Source organism: Heliangelus exortis, chromosome 19 (genome assembly GCF_036169615.1).
Source record: "Heliangelus exortis chromosome 19, bHelExo1.hap1, whole genome shotgun sequence".
Lineage (NCBI taxonomy): Eukaryota > Metazoa > Chordata > Aves > Apodiformes > Trochilidae > Heliangelus > Heliangelus exortis.
The window spans coordinates 10,778,202-10,799,276 of NC_092440.1; the positions used below are offsets into that span (position 1 = coordinate 10,778,202).

The 21,075-nt window shown below is 47.8% G+C and overlaps 3 protein-coding genes across 8 annotated transcripts in view; 1 reads left to right on the forward strand and 2 right to left on the reverse strand.

The window, feature by feature from the left end:
• The window catches only part of SNRNP35 (small nuclear ribonucleoprotein U11/U12 subunit 35), a 13,767-nt gene extending 13,463 nt beyond the window's left edge, over nt 1-304 (reverse strand). Inside the window, exon 1 of one of the 3 annotated variants that reach the window (XR_011729730.1) lies at nt 23-46. The gene's annotated coding sequence lies outside the window, so the exon portion shown is untranslated. Of the gene's footprint in view, nt 1-22; nt 164-252 lie in introns of those variants that run through there. The other 2 variants (XM_071763319.1, XM_071763317.1) reach the window with 2 other exon arrangements.
• On the forward strand, nt 221-4,855 carry RILPL2 (Rab interacting lysosomal protein like 2). The gene is made up of 4 exons (XM_071763316.1): nt 221-826; nt 1,710-1,861; nt 4,012-4,116; nt 4,573-4,855. The coding sequence occupies exons 1-4, from the start codon at nt 221-223 to the stop codon at nt 4,595-4,597; spliced, it is 888 nt and encodes a 295-aa protein (XP_071619417.1). The 3' UTR covers nt 4,598-4,855.
• On the reverse strand, nt 3,233-15,927 carry KMT5A (lysine methyltransferase 5A). 4 transcript variants are annotated; one of them, XM_071763313.1, is made up of 9 exons: nt 15,761-15,927; nt 15,337-15,431; nt 13,217-13,373; nt 11,601-11,817; nt 10,839-10,923; nt 10,476-10,535; nt 9,246-9,436; nt 8,686-8,822; nt 3,233-3,377 (listed from the first exon to the last, which is right to left on the reverse strand). In XM_071763313.1, exons 1-9 carry the CDS (start codon nt 15,897-15,899, stop codon nt 3,337-3,339), a joined length of 1,122 nt encoding a protein of 373 aa, XP_071619414.1. In that variant the 5' UTR covers nt 15,900-15,927; the 3' UTR covers nt 3,233-3,336. The 4 variants fall into 4 exon arrangements, with proteins under 4 accessions (XP_071619414.1, XP_071619415.1, XP_071619416.1 ...); XM_071763314.1 differs by lacking the exon at nt 3,233-3,377 and adding an exon at nt 4,118-4,236; XM_071763315.1 differs by lacking the exon at nt 3,233-3,377 and adding an exon at nt 6,110-6,245 and having other exon boundaries at nt 15,761-15,924.
• Nucleotides 15,928-21,075: the final 5,148 nt, after the last annotated feature.

Here is a 21,075-nt window from a genome sequence, read left to right on the forward strand (position 1 = left end):
CCCGTGCCCGCCCGCCGCTCACCTCACGCTTTGCAGCGGGAACGCGGCTCTTCCCGTCGGCAGAGGCCGATTCGCCAGGTCCCGGCGGGGCTGAGGCAGCCGGCCCCCGCCGCTTTGTGTTTTAATCCCTTTTCCCCGTCCCCGAAGCAGAGGCCTCGCTAAGTCCTCTCGGTCACACTCCTGGGAGCCCCCTGAGGCGCTCGGTCACGGCGTTTGGCGAATGTGGGGACGAGGAGCGGTCGATGCGTTTACCTCAGCGCGGCCCAGTGCCGGGCCCAGCCCCGGGCAGGTTCCCCGCCTCTCCCCGCGGTTCCGTTACCGGGGGCGGGACGGGGCGGGGGTGTCTCCTGAGGGGAAGGGACGGGGCGGGCAGCGGCCTCAGCCATGGAAACCGCTGGGGGAGGGAGGGCTCACTCCGCCCCCGGGCCCCGCCGGCAGCACCGCCCGGCCCGGACTCCCCCGGGGAAGGAAGGCAGCGGCGGGCATGCAGCGGGGCCGGGGGGAGGAGGAGGAGGAGGAAGCGGAGGAGGAGGAGGATGGCGGTCCGGAGAGGGCTCTGGAGAAGAGCCCCTTCCAGCTGACGGTCGGGGATGTCTATGACATCTCCTCCGTGGTGGGCCAGGACCTGCTGCAGCTCAGCTCCGGTACAACGGTGCCCGCCGCCCTGTCCCGGCTGCAGTTCAGGATCGTGAGGGTGTTGGAGATGCTGGAAGCGCTGGTGAGCGAGAGCAGCCTGGCCGAGGAGCAGCTGCGGCTGGAGCGGGACAGCCTGCGGCGGGAGCTGGAGATGCTGCGGGGAGAGGGGCCCCGGGCCAGCGCCCATCAGGTGGGTGCCGGGGCCGCGGAGGGCACCCCCTGCCTGGCCGGGCTGGCGGCGGCTGCCGGGGGGGCCACACGCTGCAGAGGCCCCGTTACCAACGGAGATGGTGGCCTTGTCCCCTCGGCCACGTGCGGGTCGTGAAACCCACGCTAACACCAGATGGGCCGGAGGATACTTGTGCCGCGACAGTCTCTGTTTTACCGCAGCAGAAGAGTCTCAGAGTTTGCTTCTCATCTCTGTAGCCACCCTTGGACTCGTTCCAGCGCTGAGATCTCCGGGGCTGGTTCATCCCTCGCTCCTGTGTGGCTGCAGTGACTCCAAGCACGCTCTCAGCTCAGCACTAGCAGGGTTCAGACACACACGGGCAGTTTCACACAGTACAAATCCCCCCCTGTACAGATCTTGCACAGCTCTGTCCCCATAAAGACAATTTTCCATTTCCAAAGCTGAAGCTTTGTTGCTCTGTGCAAGGGAAACTGCTGCCTGTGGCTGAAAAAGCCATTACCACAAAGGTTTTTAATTAGGAATGCAAATTCAGTTCTTGCCTCTCTGCCACAGTTCTGGTGTGACATCAGACATTGCTAAAGCATCATCAGAACAGCAGATAAAAGCAGCTTCACAGCAAAGTAGATTGCAAACTCCTTGGGACAGAAAATGCTTTTGACTCGGGTCAGAGTCTGTCACAGTTGGGTGCTTTACTTGGCTGGGAAGTACAGGAATCAAGGGAATGAAAAAATAACGTGAAAAACAACTGCAAGGAAGAAATCAGGATAGTCATGAACTGATACAAGTTCAGTAAGAATTGCTACATAAAATTCAGAGTGTTTTTTACTCCGTGCCCTAATTTAGAGAGGTTACAAGCTCATGACCACCACTGTTTGTTTTACAGCTCAGCCTTGGACCTGACAAAATGATAATAGACCTGACTGACCCAAATCGCCCCCGGTTCACCTTGCAGGAGCTGCGAGATGTGTTGCAAGAACGTAACCAGCTGAAAGCTCAGCTTCTGGTAGTGCAAGAGGAGTTACAGTGCTACAAGAGGTATCATCAAGTCAGCAAAGCTGACTACTTCTTGTCTGGGGAGCTTACCACGTCAGAGCACTGCAGGTTTGGCTACCTGGAGGGGGCAAGGCACTATCCAGACATGTAAGAGACATCTGTGCTCCCAGGAGCAAAGAAAATTGGGGGGAATGATGGTACCTATGCAACATCATTTTAAAACTTAACTCTCTCTTATTTTGTGCAGTTCACAGTCTACAATTGTACAGTTACTCCCATGCCACATGCACGTTGGTTTCTCATGCAGTCACAGCAGCTGCACACACACTGTTTTAAGGCCACACTACACACCAAACAGCACGGGGGTTTCCATCTCAATTTTAGTCAACGTTTCCTTCCTCCTCCTCCAGCTTGCTCTCAGAGACACTATCAGCTGTTCTTTGCTCCCGTGGGGGTACAGCATTGATCTGGAAAGCAGAATATTAAGCCCTTTCAGCATCATCCAAGATCAGCTGTGGCTTTTTTTTTTTTTTTTTTTTAAGACTGCCAACAGTGTTGTATAAGGCACTTGAACAGTGCAGAACAAGTGCTCTCAGGAGGATTTTGGTCTTTCTGGAGAGGACCAAGATGTGTGAGCCATGGGGTGGGAGGCATGAAGGGCCTTGCTTCACCTGAGGGTGATTCACCTCCAGGGCTGCTCTCTCCCAGCCTCTGTTCCTTCTCATCAGATTGCATTATAAACTTCTGGGGGAAGAAACAACTTCTTAATCTAAGCATAAAATGGTTGAGCACATTAGATTTCAGTTGAGATATCTCAGCAACAACCTCTTTGCTACGGTAAGGTCACCCTTTGCCCTGTCTGTAACAGGCAGGTTAAGGCAAGAAGTTAAAGTGAAATCCAATAAATCAGAGCACAAGCTGCCCAAGAGCACTGTGAGGCACCAGCTCCCTGCCTCTGCTGACTTTGATTTCCCAGCTGTGTTACACATCCTAGACAGGGCAAGTTAAAGATTAACAGTGTGAATGTTTTCAATTTTTGTGTTAAGGCCCAGTGCTGTGCACCTAGAGTGTGTCAAAGCTGCTTTTCATTTCAAGTAATTCTGTGTTATCTCCTTGTACAGACAGCTTAAACAAGTAATCATCCTCCCTTTAAACATTCACATAAAATCTTAATTATAAGAGTAATTGTGCAGGGGGAGAGGAAAAATATGTTCTTGTGTACATTGGAAATAAGATCCATACAGCACAAGGTGCCTGACATCCTTGTAGAGAATGGGCTAAAATGACTGATGGAAGATTTTGGAGTAGGACTTATTGTGCAGATATTGGGAGCTGTAGGGTCACCAACAACTCATAATCTCATTTCTCCAAAAGAAAAATCTACCTCAGAATAATCCCATATCTGATATCACACCAGTTTCTAGATCCTTTATTGTATTTTTATTTCCAAAGTCTAGATGAGTGTTGCTTTGCTGCTTTCAGACTTCAGCTGTCACAAGCTTTGATCCTTTCAGCTTTCAGGATAAATGAGGTCTGCTCAGGAGAGTAACTTGGCATGCTGTGAAAACATAACATAGTGTGCAAGCTGGTAACATCTAACCTGATTCCAAGCAGGGAAACATCCCTGGGGAAAACTGAAGCTTTTGCCTAAAGTAGGCACTTGCAACCTTGTGGAGTTACCAGTGTCAAAGTAGGATGAGAAAAAATACAGCTCAGGCAAAGCCTCTCTTTTCTCCTCTGTGGGATGGGAGGAGGAACAGCCACCTCCTTGCAGGGAAGCTGGGATTCTCCCATCTGTTCCCAGGTTTATGGTGAGCGCCTTTGTGGCTGCACTGAGGGTGCCACAGATCCACCTGTGCAGAAAATTCAGCGTCTGTGCCTGTACCCTCCTGTTACCCTTGGACTTGTGCACAAATCCAACTTGGAATTACACTTCCCTTTCCCTCCCATGAAGAGTTGCCATTCTTCTTATGTGGCAAAGTCAGCTCCTTACTTTTTTAGTGTTCCCATGAAAGCACAGCCTAAACAAAATTACATTGCAGTATTTAAGGAAAATAAGAGCAATTTGTTAAAGAAATAGGCAAGGCTGTCATGCCTGTCACCCCATGTCCTAGGCTGGCCAGGGAAGGGTTTAACAGAGAGAGCTATGCCATCCAGACACCAAAAATAAACAAACCCACATCTTTTCCCAGTGGCATTATCTCCCAGAGAAAGGACCAAACTGAGGAACTGGAAAAAGAAGGCAGTGGCCCTGGAACCAGCAAGAACAATGAAGAAAAGACAATCATCAAAAGGCTGTAAGTTTGTCTGCATCTTTTTTGGCAGAATGTGGGAGAATAGGGTAAGCTTCATACTTAGTGACTCCAGGGGTGAATTCTGAACTTTGGCCTAGTTGGCTGGAACTTGTTTTCCTCTCTCTGTAAAATTAAAACAAGAGAAAATCTTTCCTGCAGAAAAAAGCACTCCACAGGAAGGCAACCACCACCAGGGCGTCACTTTTTCCTAGGAAAAATAAGCATTTTGGAGCAAAACTATGCAATGCCTCCCCTGCTAGCACATGAAGACTGATGTGGGAACAGAGCAGCTCTCCCTGGAGCTTTATTGACATTGTATGGAACAGCTGTATGCAGTACCCACAAGCTCAGGCTTTGTCCCTGAAGTCCCCAGAATAGCAGAACACATTGACACGGACATCTTGGTGCATGTTCCTTCTTTTCCAGTTGTACATTATTGTTTCCTTTTTTTTTTTTTAGGTTCTCTTTTAAGCATGGAAAATGAGCATCCTCAAGGACTTAACCACTTCTGCTCAGAAATGACACTCTTAGGAGCTCTCAGGCACAAGAGGAGTCAGCTGGAAGAAAAAGCATCACTTATTGTAGAGAATAAGCAATCTCAAAAGAGCTGCCTTGTATCATATTTTTTCAGAACAGATTTTACTTTTGCTTTCTTAGAAGCTGTTTAAGACATACACATTTTGTATTTCTTTAGAGTCCAGACAGACATTACCTACCTGTAGAAAATAAAAGTTTATACAAAGGTGTTTTTATTCTTATTAAAAGAATCTGATGATCTGTACTACCACTCTATTATCTTGTCCACCTATCAAAATTCCCAGCCCAAATGATTTTCCAAGATGAAGATACTTTGAAGAGCTTCATCCCAAAAGTGCATTTATCAAGAAGTGCTGGGAAGGAGGAACTCGTTCAGACTGCAGTCCCCACAGCTCTTATGTGGCAAAGCAATTATCTTGCACCATGTCAAGAACTGTTTGAAGAGAAGCCCAGCACTGGTTCGTGTTGTGTTTCTTTGCTGGGCCATCCACAGGCAGCAGCAGGCAGAAGCCTCTCACACCCCATCCCACCAAAGGAAAATGCAGCTGGGAGATGATAAGAGGAGTGGCTGTTTGGGGATGAGCTGAAAAAGTCAAGCTCAGCAAGGGAAGAAAAGCTGCTGCATCTTGCTCTGCCCACCTGAAGGACTGATGTCTTTTCAGAGGTGCAGACATACTTAAACTGGAACAGATGCAAATATTTCATTTCTGACAGCTAAAGGTCTCCTGTGGTACAGTTGTGGTTTTCATATGCTCTGTTCTTTGAGTCAGATGTCACTACCTGGGTGTTAGCACAAATAATGAGATTTATCATGAGTGGAATGCAGATAGGGCAAACAGAGGAGTATAAAAATAAGCTTGAAAGGTTCCACATTTAGAGCAGTAGAATTTCCAGAGAAAAGGCTGAACAGCCATAAAAGGAGCAGTGACAGGTATCAGATGATGCTCTCGTTCTCTTCAAAACTGAAAGCAGGTTCTGAAATCCTCTGACTTCCTCTCATACCCTAGCAGCATGAAAAATATAGGACACATCACACATCTGCTGAGATGCACAATGGGGATGTGGTTTCTCAGAAGGCAGAACTGCAGCCTCCTTTCAGAGAGAATTTGTAAGCAACTTTGCCTTAGCAATGCAACAAAGATGTCTGACCTAAGCACCTGGTTTAGCCAGGACACAGAACTCCTAAACTCATTTTTCTACCTTCAAAATACTACCAAGCCCTGGACATGGCCCTACAAGGTATTTTCTTGAGCATGGTAGCAGGAAAGAAAGTTTACTACATTTCCTTAGCAGAGGCTCTGTGTTTGGAGAAAAATTAAAAATTAACTCCATCCTATTTTGTGGTTTATCCAGGGATGTATTTTTCAATCTCCTTAAAAAATTGGGGGAAATTAAGCCCCAAAACACACTAATCACTATTAAATCCTACTGAAACAACTTCAGGCGATGAACTGTGCAGATTAAACAAAACTGTGCAAAAGTAACAACCTGCCATGGAGGCACAGGAGACTAGCATGGGCCTAGGCCACTCTGCATTTTGTGGAAGGAGACAATGAAAGTTGCATTTTCCTTTCCAGTTTACTGTTTAAGATGCTCTTAAAAAAAAGTGAGAGTTCACCAGTTAAAGCAGAGAGGAGAGCACCTGACTCTTTTTTGGGCTAGTCTTTTTCTAGAACCATCACACGTGCATCCAACACTGGTGCCAAGTGAGCTGCAAAGCTTCTCTCTGAAAAGGGGCAAAATCCCTTGGCTGCAGGTCCTGTTAGAGCAACCTGACCAAAGCAGTTCAGCTCCCAAACCAAGGGCATCTTTCCCTGGTAACTGCTTTACACCATGTTAGGAGATGAAACCTTCCTGGAGGGCACAGGGATAGAAATCCAAACAGCATGTTTCTGTGAAAAGTATTTTGAGATATACACATATATATCTCTCAATTCCTAGAAAAGTAAAAGGATACATACTCAGTGCAACATCAGCTTTATTTCCATCTTCCGATGCAGTGCTACTTGATTACCAGTAAAGCATTTCAGAGAAAACAATTTTCTTTTTATGTAAAGTAGGAAGAACAGAGGTTTTAAGCTATTTGACCTGATAAAGACCAAGCAAATGTTTAAATAAAATAATAAAAAAAAAAAATAATTCCAATTTTGACTTAAGGGAAGTGCTCTAGTTAAACCAGACACTGTACATTGCTGGAGTCTCTGTTACTGAGACCAAAGAAAAATCAGTGCCAACTCAAGAAGTCAGCCAAAGCTTACCTGTAACTCAGTACCTGCAAGGTAACAGGTCTCCAGTTAATTCTTCAGAAATGGTGAAAATACACAGGCTGTCCCTGATGAGCTTTTGCCTCATGTTAGTGGTAAATATAAAGCATTTATAGCTAATGATTTTCACAGCTTTCTTTCCAAATGATCTGCAATGGAGACAGGTACTATAGCAGCCACTTCATCAATAATAAATATATTCTTTATTTTACAGAGACATTGTCTTCAAGTTTTTAATTTAAAAAATACATCACTAAGCCACCTCCCTTGCTGCTGGAGCATCCAACCAGGATGTTGTTGCTAATTTGACCTATCACATAGGCAAGCATAGAAGATTGTCCTAGAGGGCATTAGCTGGAACAGCAGCAGCCTTCAAGACATGAGGAACAGACACTAAGAGAGCCACAGATCCCTTGCTGACACCTCCCAGCAGCAAGTGTGGCTGATGGCTCACAGCCATTTTCACCTACACACACATGCCAAGCCTGCCTTGGCAAAAATCCCAACTGGTAAGAATTCATCTTTAACATAAAGGACCTGCATTGTATTGCCTGCCTATATCACAGATGTGGTTTCTCCAACAGTAACTTCACAAACATCTGCAAGATGCACTCAACTCCCATTAAAGACAGTGGGACCAGACCATGCTGGACTGACCTACAGGACCAGGCAATAAGGAATCTACTTTCTTCATTGCATGAACTCCATCACTACAGTTTGAAGCTGCAGATGAAGATGACTCCTATTTTTGGAACTGCTGTGCTCTACTTCAAGCATTCACAGTAAATAAATAGCTTCTGGTGTGGCTATTTTAGCATAGGAAGGTAATAAAAAGATTTTTTGGAGAGAGCTCTTTCTTTTACTTCCTTAAAATCCTCTGGGAGATACCTCCAAGAATCAGCCATCAATGATAAAAAGGTACCATCTTAAATTTGAAAAATATGTCAAACATTGATTCTTGCTGTGAAGTTCTAGCTTCACATTTCTAACCAGTATCAACCCAGTCTATCAAAACCCAGCCTCATTTGGCCTGGAGTCATTCCTCTGAAGAAAGCAGCCAGTTTGACCACCCATTTCCCTCAGCACCAGTACATTTAAAGTTCATTGCTTACATGATACGACACTGGAAGAACTGGTTCCCTACCCCAGATAATTTGAGAACAGTAGCATCCACCTCAGAGAAGCCCAGGTTGTAAGCAGCAGCCTGACAAGCAGCTGAGCCACCAGGTGTACAAGTCAGAGCACAGAATACATCTCCTGTCACAAAGCTGCTGCCAAGTTCATCACCACACAAAGTGGAGCACGAGATTTCCTTGAAAAAGCAGAATCACAGCCCCAGTGATTCAGTTTCTGTGCAAGTCTTTGACTGCATGCTCAAGTGGCACTGGTCACTGTAAAGAACCATTCAAATTTTAGGGAGCTTCCTTTCATGATGCAAGTTTTGGCAATCCAAGATCCACTATTTGAGCCTGCCTGGAAAACTGTAATAGGTATTTAAATACTGCAAAGCAAAAAGGATGTTTTTAAGGAGCTCAGAACACCATAAGCAGTCCACTAAGAAAGCTGAGGGAAGTGAGGACACAAAAAAAAAAAAAAAAAAAATCCACTGACTCCTTGTAGAGCACTCAGTAAAAAAAAAAAAAGAAAAAAACAAAAAAAGAAAAAAACCCAAAAGAACTCCAGACAAAGAAGATGAATTAGTGTTTCAGCCACGGATGAGCTTCAATGGAAGCTTTGCTTCTGTCTCCATAGTCATACAACAGTTCTTCACCTGCTTTAATGTCTCTGGAAGCTATCAGTATGAGATGAGGCACCCCATCAATGTCATGGAGCTTTGTCTGACAGTTGCCACATTTGCTGTGATTAATCAGCCTCCCCAGACGATTCGTCTCTTTCGTAGCATCAACACTGAAAGGACAAGAACAGAAAGCAGCCTTGCTGCAGATCATGCAAAGACAACTGAAGGAAATGTTTCTCTTCCAGAGAGTTTGTCCACACTGCTTTCCAAATAAAACCCTTGCAGCTCAGGAAAGGCAGATAATTTTATAAGGGGATAAATTTGAAGTCCATGACAGACCTAGAAGTCTCATCCCAGCAGGTGGAACTCTCCATACACCTTGTCTGTACTCAGAGATGAGGGCACTGAGTCACTTCCCTTTCCTTTTAAGCCCAGAGGGACAGGAGACTCTCAGACTATGACACAGTGCTCCAAGAAGATTTCCTAATTCATTGCTTCCATTTTTTAAAGTTTTGCATGAAAACAAGGAAAGATTTAGGAGCATTCAAAGCCTCTATCATTCAGCTATCACACTTAAGGGCAGAGAAGCTTACCAGTATGTTTTGCTGAGGTACTGGAAATAGTACATATAGCAGCCTGTGGATGGATCTTGAGCATACACAGCTTCTCTCTTTTTAGCATCAGTGATCTCTATGAGATCCCCATGATATTCAACTACAAACTCTCCTCGATTAAACTGCTTTGTAGCAATCACTCCTCTCCCTTTGCCATCGATGTAATCAATCTGTGGGGTTGAAAAGAAAATCAGCTGGGAAATGAGGAAGGATTTACATGACTGCAAATATGCTGTTTCCTAGGCAATGATTTGTCATTAGAAATGTGACAGCAGGGGATTTGTGTGCACTGGAAAGCTGTAGAAGCACAAAGCACAGCATTGTGGAGGAAACAGAGGATGAGTTTGAGACACACCCCAATTTTAATGCAAAGACTTCTAGTGAAAGAACTAAGACTGGCTTTAAATAAATGGTACAGAGAAGAGGTACCTATGTTTTATCTTTAAGCTACCTAAGCTGAGGCAACAAGCTTTTCCATTTCATGTGCATCAGCACCATTAGTATGGACAGGTTAAAAAGGTAAAGGAACAGAAAGATTGATCATGGAAGTTACATTTAGCACCCACCAGGACACGTTACTATTCCTGCCACCCCCTATAAATAGGGAAGCTCTAAGGAGTTTCTATCATCACCATCATAAATGTTGGCTGCAGATTGCTGCTTTTCTAGAACCACAGCTCTTCTGCACTCCCAGCAGCCATTGCTCCTTTAAATTTTAGAGAGAGTAACCCAAGCAATAAGCACTTCATCCCAATAAGTACTACGTGCTAGCAGTGGAAGGAGAATTTAATTACCCCAAGTGGCATAATGAAGACCCAGAGCCACTGGCTGTAAACAGGTGAAGAGAATTTGTCACCATACGTGGCTGTTACCTCTATAATTCATGGCAATTCAGATGCTCTGACCCCATTTCTGAAAGCTAACCCAAGAAAGTAGATACTAAAGGGAGGCAAGTGCATTTTCAAGTGCATTTCAGTAAAGACTATACAGTACCCTCAATATTTATGACAGAGGATGCATATACATGTTCTCCATAGCCAAATATTGCCCATCCAAAAGGAAAGAGTGTGCTCCAGTTTTGCTGCACTTTTCATCTTACTGTTGAGGAACTGCAGCAGTTCTGAGACTGCTACTTCCTGCTTAAACAGATTGACAGCAACATCCTGCACAAACACAGCCCGTGGCTACTCAGGTTGGCACTGCAGTTACCTTCATTCCTTCTTCTTTCCCACTTGTAATTAGCTCATCTATTTTCCTCCTCTCCTCAGTCTGCAGAGGAAACAAGAACAAATAAAAACATGGTATTTTTGGTAGCTTTTGTGCCTTACTCTACAGCAAAACTGAATGGCAGAGAAACAGATTTCTGCACCCCAAAATAGGTAAGCAGCTAGATGCTGTGCTAGAAAAACTGGATCAGCATTTCCAAATTTAAAGAATGTCCCCAGCAACACTCACAGTGCTGAATGCCATTTGTATGTGGCCAGTGGAAACCACTTAGAGAGCTGTGCACTTCCTCAAACATTCAATTAACTGGCAATGTTATAACTCATGATATTTAACAAGAAGCCCTACCTCCAATTCTGATTTGCTCTTCCTGGAACTTCTTCTAACTGGGTAATAATCTGTCACTTTTCGATTTGGTGTTCTTCCTTGTGTTCTGAGAGATAAGAAACAGAGGACACACAAGTTTCAGACTATTGGAGAAGTTACACCTCTTGGACAGAGATCTCTGTAACATTAATACCTCAGCAACAAGAATGAGACGTCAGTGGAAAGCAGCTGAAGGTCACAGCACAAACCTGAAGCCCCCTGTGTGCCTTGCCAGTGCTAAAATTCAGGTCATGAAAACTGCTGGGCAAGGAATTTATTAATGTTAGGTCACATTACTCCAGTATCATGATTATCAGCTCAGCCAGGAAGCCTCCAACAGTAATTAATCTTGTATTTTGTTTCTGACAAGATAGATTCCCATTTGTCCACAGAAAAGTAGGTCTTAATGCCTCATTAATTTATATTTCTACAGGTGATCAAGTATTTCATTTGGGATAAAATATACTGGGCTTGCTCTGCAAGGTCAATAAATACTTTGGGTGTTATTTTGTATTTTCAAACATGTTACCCTTGAGAAAAGAAAGAAGCCTCCTTTAAGATTTGTTCTACCCAATAACCATTTGCTTAAAAAAAAAAAAAAAAAAAAAAAAAGCAGCCAAGAGCAACATAGCAACATTAATTACAGGTCTGATTGCAGCTTCTGAAGGAAAAATGCAGATCAAAGCCTCCTGATGCAAAAGAACATACAGAAGAAAAGCTTTTGTAATTCCAAAAGTCACTTACTTTCTCCTTGGTCCACGTTTTGCTTTAACCACCTTTGTCTGAGCTGGCTTTGCATTGGCCTCATCAGCACAGTCAGAAGGCAGGGGTGTCTTTTGACCTTCTGTAGTTTCTTGGTTTTGATCAGAGTCAGGCACTGCAGTATTGCACCCATCTTCTTTATCTTTCTGGTCTTCTGGTTTCATAGCACCTTCAATTATATTGCCACTGTTCTTTTTTTCTGGTGACAGGAAAAGAAGTAAGGCTCTGAACTTAGCATCATCTATACCAGAGTGCTTTAAATGAATTCTACAGGTTTCTAGCCCAAGTCCTAGTCCTGTCAAACAGGAGAAAAGAGGAAGGGAATGACACAATGATTTCTGCTGGAACCCAGATGGGTTGTTTCTCAGCTTCTGACTAGGCCTTGCTCCAGTACACACAGTACAGAGGGAGGGTGAGCAGAGAAAGGGTAAAACAAAGCCAAAGTACTTCTTCATGTTAAGTTTGCAACTGAGTTTTCTAAAGCTGAGCATGCAGCAGCTTCAGTGCAGGATCCTGCAGCTGTGATGCTCGTACCAAGTGGCCAACACTTGGACAAAATCCACAGGAGGCAAAGGGTTGGCTCTTCCAAGAACCCTACCACACCCACAACCAAGGTTTGGTTCCATGCATCCAGGTACAACCAAATCCTCCTGCCCAGCTAACTGATTCAGAAGTAAGTGAGCATGGCTTAAAGCTGAGTCAAGTTTTTATTTAAAGGAAATCACCAGGTTTAAGAGTCCCATCTGATGAGACAGATGCTTCAGTCTCACTGCAGAAATGAAGCACAGCAGCAACACCACAGCAGTGGGATGAGCTAAGGCCATCTTTGCTTTCTTGTCAGAAGAGCAGCACTAAAGTAGGAGCCAAAGGCTTTGAGTTTGCAGGAAACCAGTGTTGAGAGGGACTTAAAGCACCTGCTTGCTAGAAGTGTTTGCATCAAAAGTTTTGACAAATTACAAAGGTTATTAAATGTACCTCTAAACACAAGGAAGCTTTGCTCTCCCTCCATGAAGTTATGGAACATTTGCATTTTTAGCCACTACAATGAAGCACCTACAAAGCCTGGCACTCAGCATCCACAGCCTATGTTCCTCCTCCTCAAGGCCTTTATTTCATCCTGAAAATTTAAGAATTGTTTCCTCTACCAATACCTCTGCCTGATACCTGATTTGACTTTGAGTTGCCCTCCTATAAATTAGCATAAAGCAGTCAAATTATAGAATAAGCCAGTTTTAGGTAATAAAACAGACTCTCAAAAAATAAGATAAACTGCTGAATGCTGACCTGAAAAAGCAGAGTAGTAACAGTATTACAGGGAGATTAGGATATACTGACAAGGCAAGCATTAGCTTTTTATACCCAGAGAGACAATACAAACATAGCCAGAAAAAGGAAAAAAAAAAGCTTTTTAAACCCATGACCCAAGTTTTGAATAGGATAAGGACACCCTCATCACTGTTAAGTCCCAGTTTGCTGATAGAATTGTGGGACTAGGAAAGCAAGAACTGCCAGGCCTTCTTGTCTGTGTAATAAAGTTTCCAAATTGAGGGTGGGGGAAGCACATTTAACGAGGCAAACAATCCAAAGAGCAATCTTACCGTTTCCTTTCCTGAAGGTTTTGTTTAGTGTTTTGCCCTGACATTTCACCTCGTGATACATGACAGAGTTTTCTTCTTGAAGTGGGGGGCGAGCACCAGGAGTTTTGTTAGGATTCAGGTAGCTGTAGATTTTGGATTGACCAATAAACACATTCTCCTAAAACAGAGCCAGACAAAAAGCAGTACATCAGAGATGGGCCAGGTACATCAAGCTGGTACCTATAACCCACTGCAAGGACCAGGGCTGAGAGCTGAGGGTGTTAATGCAAATTCCACAGCTTTACTGCAACATCCTTGCTGCTCTTGCTGCTTCTACTAAGTGAAAACATAATGGTGGTGACCATGCAGAGAACTCATGCAAGCTCTCAGGACTTTTACATGAAACGTGGCAGGATGGGGTATTTGTAACTAACTCCAGCTTCCACACTCTGTGCTTCACAGTATGAACTCTGATGTTAACAAAATGAAAAATAACACCGAGATCCTCAGGAGGAAGGCAGCCCAAAGAGTGCAAGCCAAAAAAAATACAAATAGCAGAGAAAAAAATTGCCCAAGCTGCAAACATGCCTCTCACAGCTTACCAAAACACTCTCATGAGTACTCTCAAATGTTACTGCAGTAACTTCACATTCTACTGAGCAACACAGAAGTCAGCAATCAGCTTTGCACAGTCTACCTTTAGTGACACCTCTCAGTGAGGTCTAGGAGTTACACAGTGCTATCTTTTTATCAATTATAATTCATAAAATAAGGCGTAAAAGTTGTACATGGCAAAAGAAACACCAAAGAGACTTCACAAAATACCTGTGCCCAGCCAGGGAAATGGTAAAGGTGTCAGGCACAGTCAAACACCTCAGAGACTGAGGGTTGTACACAGGCTCAGGCTCAAAGAACATCAACAGTGAGAAGTATCAAATTTAGGAAGATTTAGTGGAATTGTGCCCCTTTTGCTTTTCCAGTCTCCTGCCACCTCACCAAGTTGGACTGTGCAGGGCACACAGACTTCAACTGTGAAACCTCAGTTTCTGGACAAGCAGATGCAATTTGGCCAGGATGAGTTTGTCTTGGCTGCAGTTTGATTCTCCTAAAAGCAATTTTAAGAGACTGCAAGCCAGTTAAAACAAAAAACAACATGCACTCATTTCTATCAAAAAGCACACAACTGTTCCCATTAGTTAAAAAAAAAAGCTCAGCTATGGCTGACTAAACAAATATCTCAGTATATGTCACACAAACATTAAAAAATAAAGCAGACAATGCATATTTTTAATAATTAACATAATATTAAGCAAGCAACTTAATGTGTACATAATTTACACTCAAAATGAGACCAGAGAAAGACACAAGTCTTAGTCCATAAATACACTTTACTTAAGATTAAGATTTTATCACAACAGCCTGAGAAAAAAGCAAGTCAGTCAAACACTCCCTGACCCTCAATATTTCTGAAAGGCCTATGAAACACAAGACTTGCTCATTTAAAAAAAACTGGGGCTTTTGAGGATTAAATGCTCGGAAAACACTCCATTTCACCTGCCAACAGAGCCTCTGGCTTTCAATTCACCATTGACAGGAAAGGAACGATAATTTTCCCAATGCAGCTGCCTCCTCTCATTCCCAGCTCCCCGGCTGCCACGTCTTTGTCTGTGCCCGGCTTGAGACCCCGGAGAGCAGAGATTTTCTCTGAAGAGCACATGAAGAGCTGCCGAGGAGCTCTGGGATTTGACTCAATAAATCCCAATTATTTTCCGAGGTAATAAATCCCGATAAATTTAAATCCAAAGTGACAATCAACCCCGGCCAGCTGCCTGTCACGGAACCGCACGACTGGGAAGGTAGGAGGGGGGATGGCCCAGCCTGGGCCCTGGCTGCTCGCTGACAGCCCCGCCACCGCCCCGCGCCTGCAGGGCAGCTGCGGGAGGGCAGGGGGACACACGGAAAGAACCCGATTCCACTTAATATTAACCCATTTTTGAATGACCCGAGAAACCCCAGAAGCCAGGCTTCCGGGGACACGCAGCTCGCCGGGACATCCCGCACTCCGCTTGCTCGCACGGCGGAGGGAACCGCAGGGCGCAGCAGACCCCCGGAGCCACCCGCCCAGGCCCGGCAGCGCTTACCCCACCGGCCCGGGGACGGCCGGGGCCCTTCCTCTCAGCGTTCTCGGGACTGGCCTTCTCCGCACCGCCCGCCCTGGTCTTGGGCATGTTCTTCCCTAGAAGCAAGGGGGGAAGATCGGCGCCTGAGCCATGTCCGGCGCGGCCGCCCGCGGTCATCGCCCGGCCGCCACGGCCTGCGCCATGTTTAAAGGGCTGGATGCGGCAGGGCGAGCCGCGGCGGCCCAGCCCCTTCCCGGCGAGCTGCGCACACCGCGCGGGGGAGGAGTCCCGCCGTCCCCGGCACCCCGCGCCTCCCGTGGGGGAGCATCCACTCCGCGGAGATGCACGGCGCCGCCTGGCCCCCGCCCTGCGCGAAATCCCACCGCGCCGCCGGCCCCACCGAACCCCGGCTCCCCTCCTCCCCGCTCCTCGCTCGCCCGCCCACCTCTCGCCATGGTGGCGGTGGCGCGGCCCCGCGGCCAGGAGGCCCCCGCGCCAGGGCTGTCCCCGCGGTCCCCGAGGAGCTCCCCCGCCAACAACAACCGCTCCGCGGGGAGATGCCGCGCTCCCCTCCGCAACCCCATTGGACCGAGCGCCTGTCAATAACCGCTTCCGCGCCTCCCATTGGCCCGCAGAGCCGCACCCCGCCCTCTCCCTGTCACACCGAGAGGGTCGCGGTTCCCGGGAACACCGTTTAAATGCGAGTTCCCCGGGCGCTGATTGGTCCGTGCGAAGAGCAACCGGCGCTGTGATTGGCGGCCCGGGAGGAAACGCCCTTCGGCGGCAGGGCCCCGCCACGTGGGGAGGACGCCGCGCAGGGAGCGGGTCCCGGCGGACCGCCCGTGGGGCCGGTGCAGCGAACCCCTCTACCCGGTACCGCCCGGTCCGGCGGTATCGATCCCGCCTCCCTCCTGCTCCTCTCCGCAGAGCACATGGGGCTGCGCATCAGACTGGTTTGTGCAATGCGCAGTTTAAATCACCCTGGCTGAAATTTCAGTCTGTTAATTCCCTCCTCAGAGCCTGCCCAGCAGACAGATAATGTTCGCGTGCTGCACTGAAGCACCAAAGGCCTCCTTGTGCAATCCCTTCTGCAACAAGGGTGGTGAAATCGTGGCACCACCATGGAACTGTCTGCAGGGAGCAGCCTGCAGCATCAACACCCGGGGCACGGGGTCACGTTGCACAAGGTCACAGGCTTTGATGTGCTTTTTGATGTGCTTCACCATCAGCAAAGCGTGATTGCACAGAGCACAGCAGGGATGAGTCAAGAGGGCACACGGATTCCTGTGCTGTTCTCCTTTGCGAGTGGGTTTCACTGTGGGAATTAGGGAATTGCCACACAGGGTTCATCTGCAGCCACAGGCAGCTGTGGGATCAGCCTGTGTGGGATGGCCATCACACAGCTGAAAACTACCCCTTTCCTTAAGAAGAACAACAGGATAAAAAATATAACAATACTAAAACCAAAACCACAGTGTCAGCTTCAGGAAGAAAGGCTCAGAAGGGACAGCCTTGTCCTTCTTGGGCTGTCCCTTGTCACAAGACACAAATACATGACTGCAGAGGAGAGGAGGTGTTCCAGTCCACCCTCTCACCGCTTTGCGACAGCTCCTGGCACAAACGGGCACTTGGAGAAGGGGCAAAAGGCTCCCAGCTCTGCAGCAGCACCACTGCTTCTCTCCTGTTGACACTGGCAGAGCACACACATTGCACAAAGGGCAGCACAGCCCCACCACCACCAGGTGTGGTAAACTCTGCCAGATCCCAGCTGACATCTGGAGCAGACACCGTGTCCAGGAGCTCCTCTATCCCAGCAGGCACACCCAGCTCTCCAGGAGCACGCTGCAGCTCTTGGTAGACACTGCTCTGAATTTTCCACCCCAATTCACGCTGTTCTTTTCACACAGATAGGATGTGACTGGGAAAAAATGCCTCATAAACTACCAATAATCATAGAATCATAGAATTGGCTGGGTTGGAAGGGACCTCAGAGATCATCAAGTCCTGATCCACTACTGCTGCAGTTCCCAGCCCATGGCACTGAGTGCCACATCCAGGCTCTTTTGAAATATCTCCAGGGATGGAGAATCCACCCCTTCCCTGGGCAGCCCATTCCAATGGCTGAGCACCCTCTCCCTAAAGAAATTCTTTCTAATGTCCAACCTAAACCTCCCCTGGCACAACTTGAGACCTCTTGTGCCCTCTTGTCTTGCTGAGAGTTGCCTGGGAAAAGAGCCCAACCCCCCCCTGGCTCCAACCTCCTTTCAGGGAGTTGTAGAGAGTGATGAGGTCTCCCCTGAGCCTCCTCTTCTCCAGCCTCAACACCCCCAGCTCCCTCAGCCTCTCCTCATAGGATCTGTGCTCGAGTCCCTTCACCAGCCCAGTTGCCTCCTTTGGACCTGCTCCAGCACCTCAATCTCCTTCCTAAACTGAGGGCCCAGAACTGGACACAGGACTCGAGGTGTGGCCTCACCAGGGCTGAGCACAGGGGCAGAACCTCTTCCCTGGACCATTTGAACGATGATTTCCTTCTCGCAGTAATTGAGAAACTCTGTTCCTAACGTCCTGGGAAAGCTCTGGAAACACCTCTACCGTGGTTATGCTCAGCTATTGGGGGCTGGATATTTTTCATATTAATTTTATATACGTGTATCAAACAAAGCAACCGAGTTTGCAATGCAGCTGTCCGGGCAGCCACGAGAGGGCAAAGCAAGCTCAGGAATGACCTTCCCGAAGCAACAAAGAAAACAACGTCAGCGCCAGCTACAAGCACGGTGGGATCACCCTGGGAATTAACCAAACACGCTGGATTTACCCCTTTAGTTTTCCCTCGGGAAACCCAAAAAAAAAACGCTACCGAGGGGAATAAAATGCTGTTCCCAAAAAGGACGCTACCGCCCGTCACCGTGGCACAGGGCACACAAGAAAGCGCTGTGGGGCTGCTCTACTCCAGAGGGAGCTGCAGGGCTCCCACCAGCACCAGAGTTAAAACCCAGTGACCTAAATATTGTCTCCAGTAGCACTGTCAGGGCAGCTCCCGAGAGCGGTGCTTTAATGCGGAAATGTGACTGTTTTGGGGAGGAGGGAAGAACAATTACTGAGCAAGGCGTTGGATTTGCTCTGAAAGGAAATCTTCAGATTAAAAAAAACTTCGGTCTAAATTAACACTTCACCCTGTTTAAAAAAAAAATAAAAAAAGTGTGGTTTTTTTTTTTTTAGGACTGGCTACCTTTGAATTCAGAAGTTCAGTTTCTTTCCAATGTACCAAATCACAGCTGCTCTTTCCAACTGTGAGCACAAGTGGTCTCACATGGCACCTGCCATGTTTGCAATGAAATAAATATTACATTCACACAAATTATTCAGAAGATGGAATCCTGACAATTTGTGTTTCAGCCACTGCATCTCTCTGCTAGCAGGCAAGTAAAGCTGACATCCTAGGGATAAACTGTTGTAGGATAACTGTTGTTACACTGAGCAGCATTATTTTGTAAAGCCATATAGTAAAATGCCAGTAGGTGCTGTCTACATTTCATAGGCTGTAAAATAGAATTACATTCAGAATAGTATCTGTCCTGGCTTGAGGTTTTAAAACCATGATAATAAATGGTTTACCAATACTAATGGTCCACCAATAGTAATTAAAAAAAAATTCTCTGAAAACAAAAACAACTCAGTGATATCACCAAATATGTTACATGCAAAATGCCCAGGAAATGGCATCCTGCAGATAATTCTGCATGTGTTAATTTCAGGGAACATCTTTGCCACTATTACTCACCTCTCCCAGCTGAGGATGATCAGAAATGCTCCTCCCAGGCCTGAGGGGTAACTTGGCTTTTCAACTCAAGACATCAAACCCATCACTTTCTCCCCAGGAGCTGCTTAGATGAGACACACCACATGTGAACTGTCCTGCATCGTGTCTTTATCTCAAGTGGGTAAAGGGCCAGAAGCTGCTGTTTTAAATTGTTCTTCTCATCTCTGGCCAGACTCTGGTCGTCTTTTTCTCCATTTAGTGTCTGCAGCATCACTGATTAATCTGAATTACTTAAGCCAGTTTAATTAACATTGCTCTGTCTTTAAATAGCTTAGCCTAAATCTGTAAATCCCACATTCGTTATTTTAATCCTTGTTGTTGAACGAGTTAAAAAAAAAAATTTAATGAGCAGTACCGAACATTTTAAGCAGATTTCATTATTTCCTGCAGTCCATGTGTGTCAGCTTCAATTTTATGTTGCAACTTTTAAAAATTTTCGCATCTTAACACAACTGGGAAAACATTTCAATGGAAGACTGTCCCTTCCAGCAAAAATCTGTCAGTTTGAAGTCCTGAAGTGCTAAAAAGATCTTTGCAAATGTAGAACTAGCATAAGCAGCCATCTGGCTTTCACGTATTGTTAGATTTTAGCAGCAGAAAATTTCACATTAGCAGCTTGTAAAATATTTGCAAGGGAAAACTCAAGTGCCAGCACACCCCCACAGGTGTGGCATTCTCAGGCTGGTCAGCAGGGATGGCCCTGTGCACTGCACCACCCTGTCAGCCCTCATTCTCTTAGGGGAGTTCAGGAAGCTCTGGTGGGAGAAACACAGCAGTCATGGGACTCCGAGGTAAGGGGGCTATAGGTACCCCTGAGATGGGATGGCACAACTCCCACAAGAGTACTCGGAGCCATACAAAGCCTCCTCAGCGTGTGTTGGCAGGGAGGCAAGGCCCAGGCCCGGCCCCACAGGAACATCAGCGCCAACCTCAATGACATCCAACCTGCGGCTCTGAAGGTAGAGACATTCAACAGCGGAGGGCGGATGCAGGGGGAAACGCCCCTCCCGGTGTGAGGGAAACGCCCCTCCCGGTGTGAGGGAAACGCCCCTCCAAGGTGTGAGGGAAACGCCCCTCCTGGTCTGAGGGAAACGCCCCTCCCGGTGCGTGGGGAAAGGCCCATCCCGGTGTGAGGGAACGGCCGCTCCCGGTGCCCATCCCGGGTCGTTTCCCCTGAGGCCTCAGCCCCGCCTCGCGCCCAACCGCCACCGAGGCCTCGCGCTGCCTCAGGGGGCTGCAGAGGGCGCACGCGCTCCGGCACTTCCTGTTTCCGCGTCTCGCGTCACCCTCGCGGGGTCCCCGCCTTTTCCTACGCCCGGAGCGCAGACAGAGCCAGTTCTCGCGAGAGTTTCTCCGCCCATCGCGTCCCCGGGGGCTGCAGCCGCCGCCGCCGCCATCTTGGAGGAGCCGGGATCACGTGACCGCTCGCAGCCGTTCGCCTCCGCCTTCCCCTCCCCCACCCGCCGGGAACCGGGCCCACATCTCCCGTCTCGAATTCCGCCCGCCGCCCCGGGGCCGAGCCCGCCCGCGGGGACGCTGCTTTTTTTAAGGACAGTGGAGACGTCGGGTGGTTTGGGAGGGGGGGAGTGGGGGAGGGGGGAACTTCCTGCCTCCCCCTAATTCTGAGGCGGGATGGGGGGGGGGGGAAGTGTGGGAGGGGGGGTGAGAAGGAGCGGCGTGTCACGTGACCGGGAGCGCGGGGAGCGCGTGCCAAAGCCCCGGCAGCGGCGGGAACGGGAACCGGGGGGGTTGAGGAGGAGGAAGAGGAAGGGGGATGGGCGCGCGGCGGCGGCAGCCACGTGACCAGGGGGAGGGCGGGGCGGGGGGAGGGGAGGGGCGTCACGCGGCGCCGAGCGCGCGCGCCAGCGGCGGGCGGTGGCTGAGGGTCACGTGGGGGAGGGTGCGCCGCGTCGGGCGGGGGGGGGAGGGGCGGCGGCGGC

Excerpts from the sequence above, each read along its gene's own strand:
- RILPL2 (XM_071763316.1), top strand. The coding sequence starts at position 221 with ATGTGGGGACGAGGAGCGGTCGATGCGTTTACCTCAGCGCGGCCCAGT. Across the intron at positions 827-1,709 it reads CCCGGGCCAGCGCCCATCAG|CTCAGCCTTGGACCTGACAA; the intron begins GTGGGTGCCGGG and ends TTTGTTTTACAG. Across the intron at positions 1,862-4,011 it reads GAGTTACAGTGCTACAAGAG|TGGCATTATCTCCCAGAGAA; the intron begins GTATCATCAAGT and ends ATCTTTTCCCAG.
- KMT5A (XM_071763312.1), bottom strand. The coding sequence starts at position 15,899 with ATGGGGTTGCGGAGGGGAGCGCGGCATCTCCCCGCGGAGCGGTTGTTG. Across the intron at positions 9,437-10,475 it reads GGAAAGAAGAAGGAATGAAG|ATTGATTACATCGATGGCAA; the intron begins GTAACTGCAGTG and ends TCAACCCCACAG. Across the intron at positions 8,823-9,245 it reads TACCTCAGCAAAACATACTG|TGTTGATGCTACGAAAGAGA; the intron begins GTAAGCTTCTCT and ends TTGTCCTTTCAG.